Below are 17,500 nucleotides of genomic sequence, written 5' to 3'. Positions count from 1 at the left end.
CAAAGGCGAGGAGGTGGGGAGGAGAGGACAAAGAGGAGAGGAGAGGACACAAAGGAGAGGAGATGGGGAGGAGAGGACAAGGAGGAGAGGAGAGGAGATGGGGGAGGAGAGGACAAAGAGGAGAGGAGAGGACAAGGAGGAGAGGAGAGGAAAGGAGATGGGGGAGGAGAGGACAAAGAGGAGAGGAGAGGAGATGGAGAGGAGAGGACAAAGAGGAGAGGACAAGGAGAGAGGAGATGGGAGAGGAGAGGACAAGGAGGAGAGGAGAGGAGAGGACAAGGAGAGAGAAGATGGGGGAGGAGAGGAGAGGACAAGGAGGAGAGGAGAGGAGAGGAGAGGACAAAGAGGAGAGGACAAGGAGAGAGGAGATGGGAGAGGAGAGGAGAGGAAAGGACAAGGAGAGAGGAGAGAGGAGATGGGGGAGGAGAGGAAAGGACAAAGAGGAGAGGAAAGGACAAAGAGGAGAAAGAGGTTGAATAAATGTCATTCCTCATTTTCTTTTTGCCCTTTCATCGCCTCCCCGTGACATGGTACACACACACACACACACACACACACACACACACACACACTCAGTACACACACACCTTGCTGCCCTGTCCACAAGTTCCTGTGTGTGTGTCGTGCCTCATTAGAGCAGCCCGGCAGGCCGTGTATGTTTGTGACTAGATGGTAATGGACTCTCTCCCAGGTCTATGGTCTGGTCTATTGTATTGTCCGTCTCTGTCTGTCTCCATGGTCCTCGTTTGTTCAAGTCCTGCTATGTAACACTCCACGTTCCTTAACGACAACTAGCCCATACAGAGTGGTGTGGATACACTCTCTCTGTATCTCTCTTTCTCTGTCTATCTCCCTCTGTCTCTCTCTTTCTCTGTCTCTGTCTCTCTCTCTCTGTGTATCTCCCTCTGTCTGTCTCTCTGTCTCTCTCTTTCTCTGTCTCTGTCTCTCTCTCTCTCTGTGTATCTCTCTCTGTCTGTCTCTCTCTGTCTGTGTCTCTGTCTCTCTCTCTCTGTGTCTCTGTCTCTCTCTCTCTCTCTGTGTATCTCTCTCTGTCTGTCTGTCTCTGTCTGTGTCTGTCTCTCTCTCTCTGTGTATCTCCCTGTCTGTCTCTCTGTCTGTCTCTGTGTCTCTGTCTCTCTCTCTCTGTGTATCTCCCTCTCTCTCTCTCTCTCTGTCTCTCTCTGTCTGTCTCTCTGCCTCTCTCTGTCTCTCTCTCTGTCTCTCTCTCTGTCTCACACACACTGAAATACTCAGAGATGCATTGGGAAATTACCGTTTCCCCAAAAGTACTTCACATCTATTTAGGTTAACGTTTAACCTTTTAGGAGAACAGTTTGATGACTTGTCCTCGATTATCTTGGTTATTAACATATTTTCTAAATCTGTTTCAAAGTTTTCCGAAAGAAAATAAAGAAGAATATGTCCTAGTTTGAAGGTGGAACCGTTCTAGTTTGAAGGTGGAACCGTTCTAGTTTGAAGGTGGAACCGTTCTAGTTTGAAGGTGGAACCGTTCTAGTTTGAAGGTGGAACCGTTATAATTTGAAGGTGGAACAGTTATAATTGATATGTTCTAGTTTAAAGGTGGAACCGTTATAATTGATATGTTCTAGTTTAAAGGTGGAACCGTTCTAGTTTGAAGGTGGAACCGTTATAATTGATATGTTCTAGTTTAAAGGTGGAACCGTTATAATTGATATGTTCTAGTTTAAAGGTGGAACCGTTCTAGTTTGAAGGTGGAACCGTTATAATTGATATGTTCTAGTTTAAAGGTGGAACCGTTATAATTGATATGTTCTAGTTTAAAGGTGGAACCGTTATAATTGATCTGTTCTAGTTTAAAGGTGGAACCGTTATAATTGATATGTTCTAGTTTAAAGGTGGAACCGTTCTAGTTTGAAGGTGGAACCGTTATAATTGATATGTTCTAGTTTAAAGGTGGAACCGTTATAATTGATCTGTTCTAGTTTAAAGGTGGAACCGTTATAATTGATATGTTCTAGTTTGAAGGTGGAACCGTTCTAGTTTAAAGGTGGAACCGTTATAATTGATCTGTTCTAGTTTAAAGGTGGAACCGTTATAATTGATCTGTTCTAGTTTAAAGGTGGAACCGTTCTAGTTTGAAGGTGGAACCGTTCTAGTTTGAAGGTGGAACCGTTCTAGTTTGAAGGTGGAACCGTTCTAGTTTGAAGGTGGAACCGTTATAATTTGAAGGTGGAACCGTTATAATTGATATGTTCTAGTTTAAAGGTGGAACCGTTATAATTGATATGTTCTAGTTTAAAGGTGGAACCATTCTAGTTTGAAGGTGGAACCGTTATAATTGATATGTTCTAGTTTAAAGGTGGAACCGTTATAATTGATATGTTCTAGTTTAAAGGTGGAACCGTTCTAGTTTGAAGGTGGAACCGTTATAATTGATATGTTCTAGTTTAAAGGTGGAACCGTTATAATTGATCTGTTCTAGTTTAAAGGTGGAACCGTTATAATTGATCTGTTCTAGTTTAAAGGTGGAACCGTTATAATTGATATGTTCTAGTTTAAAGGTGGAACCGTTCTAGTTTGAAGGTGGAACCGTTATAATTGATATGTTCTAGTTTAAAGGTGGAACCGTTATAATTGATCTGTTCTAGTTTAAAGGTGGAACCGTTATAATTGATATGTTCTAGTTTGAAGGTGGAACCGTTCTAGTTTAAAGGTGGAACCGTTATAATTGATCTGTCCTAGTTTAAAGGTGGAACCGTTATAATTGATCTGTTCTAGTTTAAAGGTGGAACCGTTATAATTGATCTGTTCTAGTTTAAAGGTGGAACCGTTATAATTGATCTGTCCTAGTTTAAAGGTGGAACCGTTATAATTGATCTGTCCTAGTTTTAAGGTGGAACCGTTATAATTGATCTGTCCTAGTTTAAAGGTGGAACCGTTATAATTGATCTGTCCTAGTTTAAAGGTGGAACCGTTATAATTGATCTGTCCTAGTTTAAAGGTGGAACCGTTATAATTGATCTGTCCTAGTTTAAAGCTGGAACCGTTATAATTGATCTGTCCTAGTTTAAAGGTGGAACCGTTATAATTGATCTGTCCTAGTTTAAAGGTGGAACCGTTATAATTGATCTGTCCTAGTTTAAAGGTGGAACTGTTATAATTGATCTGTCCTAGTTTAAAGGTGGAACCGTTATAATTGATCTGTCCTAGTTTTAAGGTGGAACCGTTATAATTGATCTGTCCTAGTTTAAAGCTGGAACCGTTATAATTGATCTGTCCTAGTTTAAAGGTGGAACCGTTATAATTGATCTGTCCTAGTTTAAAGGTGGAACCGTTATAATTGATCTGTCCTAGTTTAAAGCTGGAACCGTTATAATTGATCTGTCCTAGTTTAAAGGTGGAACCGTTATAATTGATCTGTTCTAGTTTAAAGGTGGAACCGTTATAATTGATCTGTCCTAGTTTAAAGGTGGAACCGTTATAATTGATCTGTCCTAGTTTAAAGGTGGAACCGTTATAATTGATCTGTCCTAGTTTAAAGGTGGAACCGTTATAATTGATATGTTCTAGTTTAAAGGTGGAACCGTTATAATTGATCTGTCCTAGTTTAAAGGTGGAACCATTGTAATTGATATGTTCTAGTTTAAAGGTGGAACCGTTCTAGTTTAAAGGTGGAACCGTTATAATTGATCGGTTCTAGTTTAAAGGTGGAACCGTTATAATTGATCTGTCCTAGTTTAAAGCTGGAACCGTTATAATTGATCTGTCCTAGTTTAAAGGTGGAACCGTTATAATTGATCTGTCCTAGTTTAAAGGTGGAACCGTTATAATTGATCTGTCCTAGTTTAAAGGTGGAACCGTTATAATTGATATGTTCTAGTTTAAAGGTGGAACCGTTCTAGTTTAAATGTGGAACCGTTATAATTGATCTGTCCTAGTTTAAAGGTGGAACTGTTATAATTGATCTGTTCTAGTTTAAAGGTGGAACCGTTATAATTGATCGGTTCTGGTTTAAAGGTGGAACCGTTATAATTGATCGGTTCTGGTTTAAAGGTGGAACCGTTATAATTGCACTTGAATAAGTCCTGGACATTGTGTTCCATTTTTAATGCCTCAGTTTAAAACTCCAATGAATTTAAACTCTTACCATTTTCTTATCTGTCTCTTCTCCCCCATGTGTCTCTCTACCTCTACTCTCTCTCTCCATCACTCTCCACCCACTCATCATTCTCTCTCTCTCTCTTTCCTCTCTCCCTCTCCACCCCCTCCATCTCTCTCTCTCCATCTCTCTCTCTACCCCCCTCCTCTCTCTCTCTCCATCTCTCTCTCTCCACCCCCTCCATCTCGCTCTCCATCTCTCTCCCTCTCTCTATCCCACCTCTCTCCATCTCTCTCTCTACCCCCCTCCTCTCTCTCTCGCCATCTCTCTCTCTCCACCCCCTCCATCTCTCTCTCTCCAGAACTTGGTTAAACACCTTCCTGAGCAGGAGCAGCTGAATGCTTTGATGAAGTTTCAGAATGACTACAACAGTCTGTCTGAGCCTGAGCAGTTTGGAGTGGTGGTGAGTAGCCCCACACACACACACACACACACACACACACACACACACACACACACACACACACACACACACACACACACAGACACACACACACACACACACACACAGACACACACACACACACAGACACACACGCACACAAACACACACACACACGCGCACACACACACAGACACTCGCGCACACACACACACGCACACAAACACACACACACAGACACACACGCACACACACACACACACACAGACACACACAGACACACACACGCACGCACACATACACACACAGACACACAGACACACACGCACACAAACACACAGACACACACGCACACACAGACACACACAGACACACACGCACACACGCACGCACACACACACGCACGCACACAGACACACACAGACACACACACACACACGACAGTGAATCACCGACAAGGTCGCCGTGCGAGGCGGCCGGAGAGCGTTGAGCGTTCCGTCTGTCTGACGGGCTCAGCAGCCGATTGGTTATTTATTCCACGATGGCCGCCAGCGTGAGCAAGGCTACCCACAAATCACTGCTTCAAAACAGGAAACACTGATATAAATGGTCTGTGGACATGGAGAGGAGGGTGGGAGAGTAGAGGGGAGGGGAGGAGGGTGGGAGAGTAGAGGGGAGGAGAGGAGGGTGGGAGAGTAGAGGGGAGGAGAGGAGGGTGGGAGAGTAGAGGGGAGGAGAGGAGGGTGGGAGAGTAGAGGGGAGGGGAGGAGGGTGGGAGAGTAGAGGGGAGGAGAGGAGGGTGGGAGAGTAGAGGGGAGGAGAGGAGGGTGGGAGAGTAGAGGGGAGGAGAGGAGGGTGGGAGAGTAGAGGGGAGGAGAGGAGGGTGGGAGAGTAGAGGGGAGGAGAGTAGAGGGGAGGGGAGGAGATTGGAGGTGAAAGAGAAGGGAGCTCTACTCTACATACTGCTAGAGGTTCATGTCGAGGTTCATGTCGAGGTTCATGTCGAGGTTCATGTCGAGGTTCATGTCGAGGTTCATGTCGAGGTTCATGTCGAGGTTCATGTCGAGGTTCATGTCGAGGTTCATGTCAAGGTTAATGTCGAGGCGGAGAGAGGGAGAGAAATGTCGGTAGTAACTGGGAGAATAGAGGGTAGATTAACTACTGTATTGATGAGGTAGTAACTGGGAGAATAGAGGGTAGACTAACTACTGTATTGATGAGGTAGTAACTGGGAGAATAGAGGGTAGACTAACTACTGTATTGATGAGGTAGTAACTCTGGGAGAATAGAGGGTAGACTAACTACTGTATTGATGAGGTAGTAACTGGGAGAATAGAGGGTAGACTAACTACTGTATTGATTAGGTAGTAACTGGGAGAATAGAGGGTAGACTAACTACTGTATTGATGAGGTAGTAACTGGGAGAATAGAGGGTAGACTAACTACTGTATTGATGAGGTAGTAACTCTGGGAGAATAGAGGGTAGACTAACTACTGTATTGATGAGGTAGTAACTGGGAGAATAGAGGGTAGACTAACTACTGTATTGATGAGGTAGTAACTGGGAGAATAGAGGGTAGACTAACTACTGTATTGATGAGGTATTAACTCTGGGAGAATAGAGGGTAGACTAACTACTGTATTGATGAGGTAGTAACTGGGAGAATAGAGGGTAGACTAACTACTGTATTGATGAGGTAGTAACTGGGAGAATAGAGGGTAGACTAACTACTGTATTGATGAGGTAGTAACTGGGAGAATAGAGGGTAGATGAACTACTGTATTGATGAGGTAGTAACTGGGAGAATAGAGGGTAGACTAACTACTGTATTGATGAGGTAGTAACTCTGGGAGAATAGAGGGTAGACTAACTACTGTATTGATGAGGTAGTAACTGGGAGAATAGAGGGTAGACTAACTACTGTATTGATGAGGTAGTAACTGGGAGAATAGAGGGTAGTCTAACTACTGTATTGATGAGGTAGTAACTGGGATAATAGAGGCTAGACTAGCTACTGTATTGATGAGGTAGTAACTGGGAGAATAGAGGGTAGACTAACTACTGTATTGATGAGGTAGTAACTCTGGGAGAATAGAGGGTAGACTAACTACTGTATTGATGAGGTAGTAACTGGGAGAATAGAGGGTAGACTATCTACTGTATTGATGAGGTAGTAACTCTATGGGAGAATAGAGGGTAGACTAACTACTGTATTGATGAGGTAGTAACTGGGAGAATAGAGGGTAGACTAGCTACTGTATTGATGAGGTAGTAACTGGGAGAATAGAGGGTAGACTAACTACTGTATTGATGAGGTAGTAACTGGGAGAATAGAGGGTAGACTAGCTACTGTATTGATGAGGTTTTCTATCCTTCCTACTTCAGCTGCTCAGAGGTTGGGCTTCGTAACGAGGCTCAACATACAGCTGTTAACATGTATGTTTTATATACAGAACGTCAGGGGCCACGTTGTGGTTTTCACGACACAGCTGATTCAAATAACCAGCCCGTCATACAGCTGTGTAGCTCCAGGGGCCAAAATACCAAATGTGTTTAGGGCGGGACCGCGTTTAGGAACCCCTGCACTATGTGACAGTGGATATACTGTAATTGAACATACTTGTTGTTATGACAACACATGCAGGATGTATGTGTGTTTTACACTGACATACATGTTGTTATGACAACACATACAGGATGTATGTTGTACACTACCTCACAGACAGACGTGTTGTTATGGCAACACATATGGAATTTAAATCCAGTGTTTTTTAAATATGATTTATATTTTATTTTATTCGTAAAAACCCCGTTTTACATCAGCAGTTGTCACAAGGTGCTTCATGTTGTTGTACCTCACTGGAGGACACTGGGTTAGTGATGTTGTAGCAGGACAGTGACTCTGAGACACTGGGTTAGTGACGTTGTAGTGGGACAGTGACTCTGAGACACTGGGTTAGTGACGTTGTAGTAGGACTCTGAGACACTGGGTTAGTGATGTTGTAGCAGGACAGTGACTCTGAGACACTGGGTTAGTGACGTTGTAGTAGGACTGGGACTGAGACACTGGGTTAGTGACGTTGTAGTGGGACTGTGACTGAGACACTGGGTTAGTGATGTTGTAGTAGACAGGGACTGAGACACTGGGTTAGTGACGTTGTAGTAGGAAAGTGACTGAGACACTGGGTTAGTGACATTGTAGTAGGACAGTGACTGAGACACTGGGTTAGTGACGTTGTAGTAGGAAAGTGACTGAGACACTGGGTTAGTGACATTGTAGTAGGACAGTGACTGAGACACTGGGTTAGTGACGTTGTAGTAGGACTGTGACTGAGACACTGGGTTAGTGACGTTGTAGTGGGACTGTGACTGAGACACTGGGTTAGTGACGTTGTAATAGGACTGTGACTGAGACACTGGGTTAGTGACGTTGTAGTGGGACTGTGACTGAGACACTGGGTTAGTGACGTTGTAGTAGGACAGTGACTCTGAGACACTGGGTTAGTGATGTTGTAGTAGACAGGGACTGAGACACTGGGTTAGTGACGTTGTAGTAGGAAAGTGACTGAGACACTGGGTTAGTGACATTGTAGTAGGACAGTGACTGAGACACTGGGTTAGTGACGTTGTAGTAGGACTGTGACTGAGACACTGGGTTAGTGACGTTGTAGTGGGACTGTGACACTGGGTTAGTGACGTTGTAATAGGACTGTGACTGAGACACTGGGTTAGTGACATTGTAGTGGGACTGTGACGGAGACACTGGGTTAGTGACGTTGTAGTAGGACTGTGACTGAGACACTGGGTTAGTGACGTTGTAGTGGGACTCTGAGACACTGGGTTAGTGACGTTGTAGTAGGACTCTGAGACACTGGGTTAGTGACGTTGTAGTAGGACTCTGAGACACTGGGTTAGTGATGTTGTAGTAGGACTGTGACTCTGAGACACTGGGTTAGTGACGTTGTAGTAGGACAGTGACTGAGACACTGGGTTAGTGACGTTGTAGTGGGACTGTGACTGAGACACTGGGTTAGTGACGTTGTAGTAGGACAGTGACTCTGAGACACTGGGTTAGTGATGTTGTAGTAGGACAGTGACTGAGACACTGGGTTAGTGACGTTGTAGTAGGACTCACAGCTCTACGTTGGTCACAGTATCTATATCCACAGCTCTACGTTGGTCACAGTAAATAGGCCACATTGTAATCAAGTTGTGTATTTTAGTACAAAAACAACATGCTTAGAATTTAAAAAATATAAAAATCATCATATTATATGTCACCATAATTGTTTAATGTGTTAGTTTTTATTACCTGTGGCTACGCACTGACTGTTCTTACTGTAAACTACAGCATCACAGCTGGAGCCGGCCGTTAATAAGATGAATTAATATATCTTATTATTATTGGATGTCACATCTTTAGATGTGTTGTGTTGTCGGGCCGATCTGTTTTCATCGTGTTAAATGGCTCTTCAGCTTCCCAGGCTGAACCTCGGGGCTCAGGGATCAACGTTGTGTTTGTCTCCCCGCGCTGCAATGAGGCGCTGCCCACCCCCCCGCTATTTACAATAACAGAGGAGATCAGCTGGTTGCTCTGTCTCTATACCCAGGCACCATATATAGACCCTGATCTCTCTTTATTCTCTCTGTCTCTATACCTAGGCACCATATGTAGACCCTGATCTCTCTTTATTCTCTCTGTCTCTATACCCAGTCACCATATATAGACCCTGATCTCTCTTTATTCTCTCTGTCTCTATACCCAGTCACCATATATAGACCCCGATCTCTCTTTATTCTCTCTGTCTGTCTCTGTCTCTATACCCAGTCACCATATATAGACCCTGATCTCTCTTTATTCTCTCTGTCTCTATACCCAGTCACCATATATAGACCCTGATCTCTCTTTATTCTCTCTGTCTCTATACCCAGTCACCATATATAGACCCCGATCTCTCTTTATTCTCTCTGTCTGTCTCTGTCTCTATACCCAGTCACCATATATAGACCCTGATCTCTCTTTATTCTCTCTGTCTCTATACCCAGGCACCATATATAGACCCTGATCTCTCTTTATTCTCTCTGTCTCTATACCCAGTCACCATATATAGACCCTGATCTCTCTTTATTCTCTCTGTCTCTCTGTCTCTATACCCAGTCACCATATATAGACCCTGATCTCTCTTTATTCTCTCTGTCTCTCTGTCTCTATACCCAGGCACCATATATAGACCCTGATCTCTCTTTATTCTCTCTGTCTCTATACCCAGTCACCATATATAGACCCTGATCTCTCTTTATTCTCTCTGTCTCTATACCCAGTCACCATATATAGACCCCGATCTCTCTTTATTCTCTCTGTCTGTCTCTGTCTCTATACCCAGTCACCATATATAGACCCTGATCTCTCTTTATTCTCTCTGTCTCTATACCCAGTCACCATATATAGACCCTGATCTCTCTTTATTCTCTCTGTCTCTATACCCAGTCACCATATATAGACCCTGATCTCTCTTTATGCTCTCTGTCTCTATACCCAGGCACCATATATAGACCCTGATCTCTCTTTATTCTCTCTGTCTGTCTCTATACCCAGTCACCATATATAGACCCTGATCTCTCTCTATTCTCTCTGTCTGTCTCTGTCTCTATACCCAGTCACCATATATAGACCCTGATCTCTCTTTATTCTCTCTGTCTGTCTCTGTCTCTATACCCAGGCACCATATATAGACCCTGATCTCTCTTTATTCTCTCTGTCTGTCTCTATACCCAGGCACCATATATAGACCCTGATCTCTCTTTATTCTCTCTGTCTGTCTCTATACCCAGGCACTATATATAGACCCTGATCTCTCTTTATTCTCTGTCTGTCTCTGTCTCTATACCCAGGCAACATATATAGACCCTGATCTCTCTTTATGCTCTCTGTCTGTCTCTGTCTCTATACCCAGTCACCATATATAGACCCTGATCTCTCTTTATTCTCTCTGTCTCTATACCCAGTCACCATATATAGACCCTGATCTCTCTTTATTCTCTCTGTCTGTCTCTGTCTCTATACCCAGTCACCATATATAGACCCTGATCTCTCTTTATTCTCTGTCTCTATACCCAGGCACCATATATAGACCCTGATCTCTCTTTATTCTCTCTGTCTCTATACCCAGGCACCATATATAGACCCTGATCTCTCTTTATTCTCTCTGTCTCTATACCCAGGCACCATATATAGACCCTGATCTCTCTTTATTCTCTCTGTCTGTCTCTGTCTCTATACCCAGGCACCATATATAGACCCTGATCTCGCTTTATTCTCTCTGCTCTATACCCAGGCACCATATATAGACCCTGATCTCTCTTTATTATCTCTGTCTGTCTCTGTCTCTATACCCAGGCACCATATATAGACCCTGATCTCTCTTTATTCTCTCTGTCTCTATACCCAGTCACCATATATAGACCCCGATCTCTCTTTATTCTCTCTGTCTGTCTCTGTCTCTATACCCAGTCACCATATATAGACCCTGATCTCTCTTTATTCTCTCTGTCTGTCTCTATACCCAGGCACCATATATAGACCCCGATCTCTCTTTATTCTCTCTGTCTCTATACCCAGGCACCATATATAGACCCTGATCTCTCTTTATTCTCTCTGTCTCTATACCCAGGCACCATATATAGACCCTGATCTCTCTTTATTCTCTCTGTCTCTATACCCAGGCACCATATATAGACCCTGATCTCTCTTTATTCTCTATGTCTGTCTCTGTCTCTATACCCAGGCACCATATATAGACCCTGATCTCTCTTTATTCTCTCTGTCTCTATACCCAGTCACCATATATAGACCCTGATCTCTCTTTATTCTCTCTGTCTCTATACCCAGTCACCATATATAGACCCTGATCTCTCTTTATTATCTCTGTCTCTATACCCAGTCACCATATATAGACCCTGATCTCTCTTTATTCTCTCTGTCTCTATACCCAGGCACCATATATAGACCCTGATCTCTCTTTATTCTCTCTGTCTCTATACCCAGTCACCATATATAGACCCCGATCTCTCTTTATTCTCTGTGTCTCTATACCCAGGCACCATATATAGACCCTGATCTCTCTTTATGCTCTCTGTCTCTATACCCAGTCACCATATATAGACCCCGATCTCTCTTTATTCTCTCTGTCTCTATACCCAGGCACCATATATAGACCCTGATCTCTCTTTATTCTCTCTGTCTCTATACCCAGTCACCATATATAGACCCCGATCTCTCTTTATTCTCTGTGTCTCTATACCCAGGCACCATATATAGACCCTGATCTCTCTTTATTCTCTCTGTCTCTATACCCAGTCACCATATATAGACCCTGATCTCTCTCTATTCTCTCTGTCTGTCTCTGTCTCTATACCCAGTCACCATATATAGACCCTGATCTCTCTTTATTCTCTCTGTCTGTCTCTGTCTCTATACCCAGGCACCATATATAGACCCTGATCTCTCTTTATTCTCTCTGTCTGTCTCTATACCCAGGCACCATATATAGACCCTGATCTCTCTTTATTCTCTCTGTCTGTCTCTATACCCAGGCACTATATATAGACCCTGATCTCTCTTTATTCTCTGTCTGTCTCTGTCTCTATACCCAGGCAACATATATAGACCCTGATCTCTCTTTATGCTCTCTGTCTGTCTCTGTCTCTATACCCAGTCACCATATATAGACCCTGATCTCTCTTTATTCTCTCTGTCTCTATACCCAGTCACCATATATAGACCCTGATCTCTCTTTATTCTCTCTGTCTGTCTCTGTCTCTATACCCAGTCACCATATATAGACCCTGATCTCTCTTTATTCTCTGTCTCTATACCCAGGCACCATATATAGACCCTGATCTCTCTTTATTCTCTCTGTCTCTATACCCAGGCACCATATATAGACCCTGATCTCTCTTTATTCTCTCTGTCTCTATACCCAGGCACCATATATAGACCCTGATCTCTCTTTATTCTCTCTGTCTGTCTCTGTCTCTATACCCAGGCACCATATATAGACCCTGATCTCGCTTTATTCTCTCTGCTCTATACCCAGGCACCATATATAGACCCTGATCTCTCTTTATTATCTCTGTCTGTCTCTGTCTCTATACCCAGGCACCATATATAGACCCTGATCTCTCTTTATTCTCTCTGTCTCTATACCCAGTCACCATATATAGACCCCGATCTCTCTTTATTCTCTCTGTCTGTCTCTGTCTCTATACCCAGTCACCATATATAGACCCTGATCTCTCTTTATTCTCTCTGTCTGTCTCTATACCCAGGCACCATATATAGACCCCGATCTCTCTTTATTCTCTCTGTCTCTATACCCAGGCACCATATATAGACCCTGATCTCTCTTTATTCTCTCTGTCTGTCTCTGTCTCTATACCCAGGCACCATATATAGACCCTGATCTCTCTTTATTCTCTCTGTCTCTATACCCAGTCACCATATATAGACCCTGATCTCTCTTTATTCTCTCTGTCTCTATACCCAGTCACCATATATAGACCCTGATCTCTCTTTATTATCGCTGTCTCTATACCCAGTCACCATATATAGACCCTGATCTCTCTTTATTCTCTCTGTCTCTATACCCAGGCACCATATATAGACCCTGATCTCTCTTTATTCTCTCTGTCTCTATACCCAGTCACCATATATAGACCCCGATCTCTCTTTATTCTCTCTGTCTCTATACCCAGGCACCATATATAGACCCTGATCTCTCTTTATTCTCTCTGTCTCTATACCCAGGCACCATATATAGACCCTGATCTCTCTTTATTCTCTCTGTCTGTCTCTGTCTCTATACCCAGGCACCATATATAGACCCTGATCTCGCTTTATTCTCTCTGCTCTATACCCAGGCACCATATATAGACCCTGATCTCTCTTTATTATCTCTGTCTGTCTCTGTCTCTATACCCAGTCAACATATATAGACCCTGATCTCTCTTTATTCTCTCTGTCTGTCTCTATACCCAGGCACCATATATAGACCCCGATCTCTCTTTATTCTCTCTGTCTCTATACCCAGGCACCATATATAGACCCTGATCTCTCTTTATTCTCTCTGTCTCTATACCCAGGCACCATATATAGACCCTGATCTCTCTTTATTCTCTCTGTCTGTCTCTGTCTCTATACCCAGTCACCATATATAGACCCTGATCTCTCTTTATTCTCTCTGTCTGTCTCTATACCCAGTCACCATATATAGACCCTGATCTCTCTTTATTCTCTCTGTCTCTATACCCAGTCACCATATATAGACCCTGATCTCTCTTTATTCTCTCTGTCTCTATACCCTGTCACCATATATAGACCCCGATCTCTCTTTATTCTCTCTGTCTGTCTCTGTCTCTATACCCAGTCACCATATATAGACCCTGATCTCTCTTTATTCTCTGTCTGTCTCTGTCTCTATACCCAGGCACCATATATAGACCCTGATCTCTCTTTATTCTCTCTGTCTCTATACCCAGTCACCATATATAGACCCTGATCTCTCTTTATTCTCTGTCTCTATACCCAGGCACCATATATAGACCCTGATCTCTCTTTATTCTCTCTGTCTCTATACCCAGGCACCATATATAGACCCTGATCTCTCTTTATTCTCTCTGTCTCTATACCCAGGCACCATATATAGACCCTGATCTCTCTTTATTCTCTCTGTCTGTCTCTGTCTCTATACCCAGGCACCATATATAGACCCTGATCTCGCTTTATTCTCTCTGCTCTATACCCAGGCACCATATATAGACCCTGATCTCTCTTTATTATCTCTGTCTGTCTCTGTCTCTATACCCAGGCACCATATATAGACCCTGATCTCTCTTTATTCTCTCTGTCTCTATACCCAGTCACCATATATAGACCCCGATCTCTCTTTATTCTCTCTGTCTGTCTCTGTCTCTATACCCAGTCACCATATATAGACCCTGATCTCTCTTTATTCTCTCTGTCTGTCTCTATACCCAGGCACCATATATAGACCCCGATCTCTCTTTATTCTCTGTGTCTCTATACCCAGGCACCATATATAGACCCTGATCTCTCTTTATTCTCTCTGTCTCTATACCCAGGCACCATATATAGACCCTGATCTCTCTCTATTCTCTCTGTCTGTCTCTGTCTCTATACCCAGTCACCATATATAGACCCTGATCTCTCTTTATTCTCTCTGTCTGTCTCTGTCTCTATACCCAGGCACCATATATAGACCCTGATCTCTCTTTATTCTCTCTGTCTGTCTCTATACCCAGGCACCATATATAGACCCTGATCTCTCTTTATTCTCTCTGTCTGTCTCTATACCCAGGCACTATATATAGACCCTGATCTCTCTTTATTCTCTGTCTGTCTCTGTCTCTATACCCAGGCAACATATATAGACCCTGATCTCTCTTTATGCTCTCTGTCTGTCTCTGTCTCTATACCCAGTCACCATATATAGACCCTGATCTCTCTTTATTCTCTCTGTCTCTATACCCAGTCACCATATATAGACCCTGATCTCTCTTTATTCTCTCTGTCTGTCTCTGTCTCTATACCCAGTCACCATATATAGACCCTGATCTCTCTTTATTCTCTGTCTCTATACCCAGGCACCATATATAGACCCTGATCTCTCTTTATTCTCTCTGTCTCTATACCCAGGCACCATATATAGACCCTGATCTCTCTTTATTCTCTCTGTCTCTATACCCAGGCACCATATATAGACCCTGATCTCTCTTTATTCTCTCTGTCTGTCTCTGTCTCTATACCCAGGCACCATATATAGACCCTGATCTCGCTTTATTCTCTCTGCTCTATACCCAGGCACCATATATAGACCCTGATCTCTCTTTATTATCTCTGTCTGTCTCTGTCTCTATACCCAGGCACCATATATAGACCCTGATCTCTCTTTATTCTCTCTGTCTCTATACCCAGTCACCATATATAGACCCCGATCTCTCTTTATTCTCTCTGTCTGTCTCTGTCTCTATACCCAGTCACCATATATAGACCCTGATCTCTCTTTATTCTCTCTGTCTGTCTCTATACCCAGGCACCATATATAGACCCCGATCTCTCTTTATTCTCTCTGTCTCTATACCCAGGCACCATATATAGACCCTGATCTCTCTTTATTCTCTCTGTCTGTCTCTGTCTCTATACCCAGGCACCATATATAGACCCTGATCTCTCTTTATTCTCTCTGTCTCTATACCCAGTCACCATATATAGACCCTGATCTCTCTTTATTCTCTCTGTCTCTATACCCAGTCACCATATATAGACCCTGATCTCTCTTTATTATCTCTGTCTCTATACCCAGTCACCATATATAGACCCTGATCTCTCTTTATTCTCTCTGTCTCTATACCCAGGCACCATATATAGACCCTGATCTCTCTTTATTCTCTCTGTCTCTATACCCAGTCACCATATATAGACCCCGATCTCTCTTTATTCTCTCTGTCTCTATACCCAGGCACCATATATAGACCCTGATCTCTCTTTATTCTCTCTGTCTCTATACCCAGGCACCATATATAGACCCTGATCTCTCTTTATTCTCTCTGTCTGTCTCTGTCTCTATACCCAGGCACCATATATAGACCCTGATCTCGCTTTATTCTCTCTGCTCTATACCCAGGCACCATATATAGACCCTGATCTCTCTTTATTATCTCTGTCTGTCTCTGTCTCTATACCCAGTCAACATATATAGACCCTGATCTCTCTTTATTCTCTCTGTCTGTCTCTATACCCAGGCACCATATATAGACCCCGATCTCTCTTTATTCTCTCTGTCTCTATACCCAGGCACCATATATAGACCCTGATCTCTCTTTATTCTCTCTGTCTCTATACCCAGGCACCATATATAGACCCTGATCTCTCTTTATTCTCTCTGTCTGTCTCTGTCTCTATACCCAGTCACCATATATAGACCCTGATCTCTCTTTATTCTCTCTGTCTGTCTCTATACCCAGTCACCATATATAGACCCTGATCTCTCTTTATTCTCTCTGTCTCTATACCCAGTCACCATATATAGACCCTGATCTCTCTTTATTCTCTCTGTCTCTATACCCTGTCACCATATATAGACCCCGATCTCTCTTTATTCTCTCTGTCTGTCTCTGTCTCTATACCCAGTCACCATATATAGACCCTGATCTCTCTTTATTCTCTGTCTGTCTCTGTCTCTATACCCAGGCACCATATATAGACCCTGATCTCTCTTTATTCTCTCTGTCTCTATACCCAGGCACCATATATAGACCCTGATCTCTCTTTATTCTCTCTGTCTGTCTCTGTCTCTATACCCAGGCACCATATATAGACCCTGATCTCTCTTTATTCTCTTTGTCTGTCTCTGTCTCTATACCCAGTCACCATATATAGACCCTGATCTCTCTTTATTCTCTCTGTCTGTCTCTGTCTCTATACCCAGGCACCATATATAGACCCTGATCTCTCTTTATTCTCTCTGTCTGTATCTGTCTCTATACCCAGTCACCATATATAGACCCTGATCTCTCTTTATTCTCTCTGTCTGTCTCTGTCTCTATACCCAGGCACCATATATAGACCCTGATCTCTCTTTATTCTCTCTGTCTGTCTCTGTCTCTATACCCAGTCACCATATATAGACCCTGATCTCTCTTTATTCTCTCTGTCTCTATACCCAGTCACCATATATAGACCCTGATCTCTCTTTATTCTCTCTGTCTCTATACCCAGGCACCGTATATAGACCCCGATCTCTCTTTATTCTCTCTGTCTGTCTCTATACCCAGTCACCATATATAGACCCTGATCTCGCTTTATTATCTCTGTCTGTCTCTATACCCAGTCACCATATATAGACCCTGATCTCTCTTTATTCTCTCTGTCTGTCTCTATCTCTATACCCAGGCACCA

At 43.1% G+C, this 17,500-nt stretch overlaps 1 protein-coding gene across 1 annotated transcript in view; it reads left to right on the top strand.

Moving 5' to 3' along the window:
* The window catches only part of LOC110517047 (protein diaphanous homolog 3), a 536,597-nt gene that overhangs the window by 408,202 nt on the left and 110,895 nt on the right, over nucleotides 1–17,500 (top strand). The window contains exon 21 of the mRNA XM_036951469.1: nucleotides 4,443–4,544. Within this exon, the coding sequence (XP_036807364.1) occupies nucleotides 4,443–4,544 (102 nt within the window). The remainder of the gene's footprint in view (nucleotides 1–4,442; nucleotides 4,545–17,500) is intronic.

The sequence above is a fragment of the Oncorhynchus mykiss genome, chromosome 18, assembly GCF_013265735.2.
Source record: "Oncorhynchus mykiss isolate Arlee chromosome 18, USDA_OmykA_1.1, whole genome shotgun sequence".
Lineage (NCBI taxonomy): Eukaryota > Metazoa > Chordata > Actinopteri > Salmoniformes > Salmonidae > Oncorhynchus > Oncorhynchus mykiss.
The sequence above is the reverse complement of the archived record's forward strand: the minus strand, read 5'-3'. Positions and strand labels throughout refer to the sequence as shown.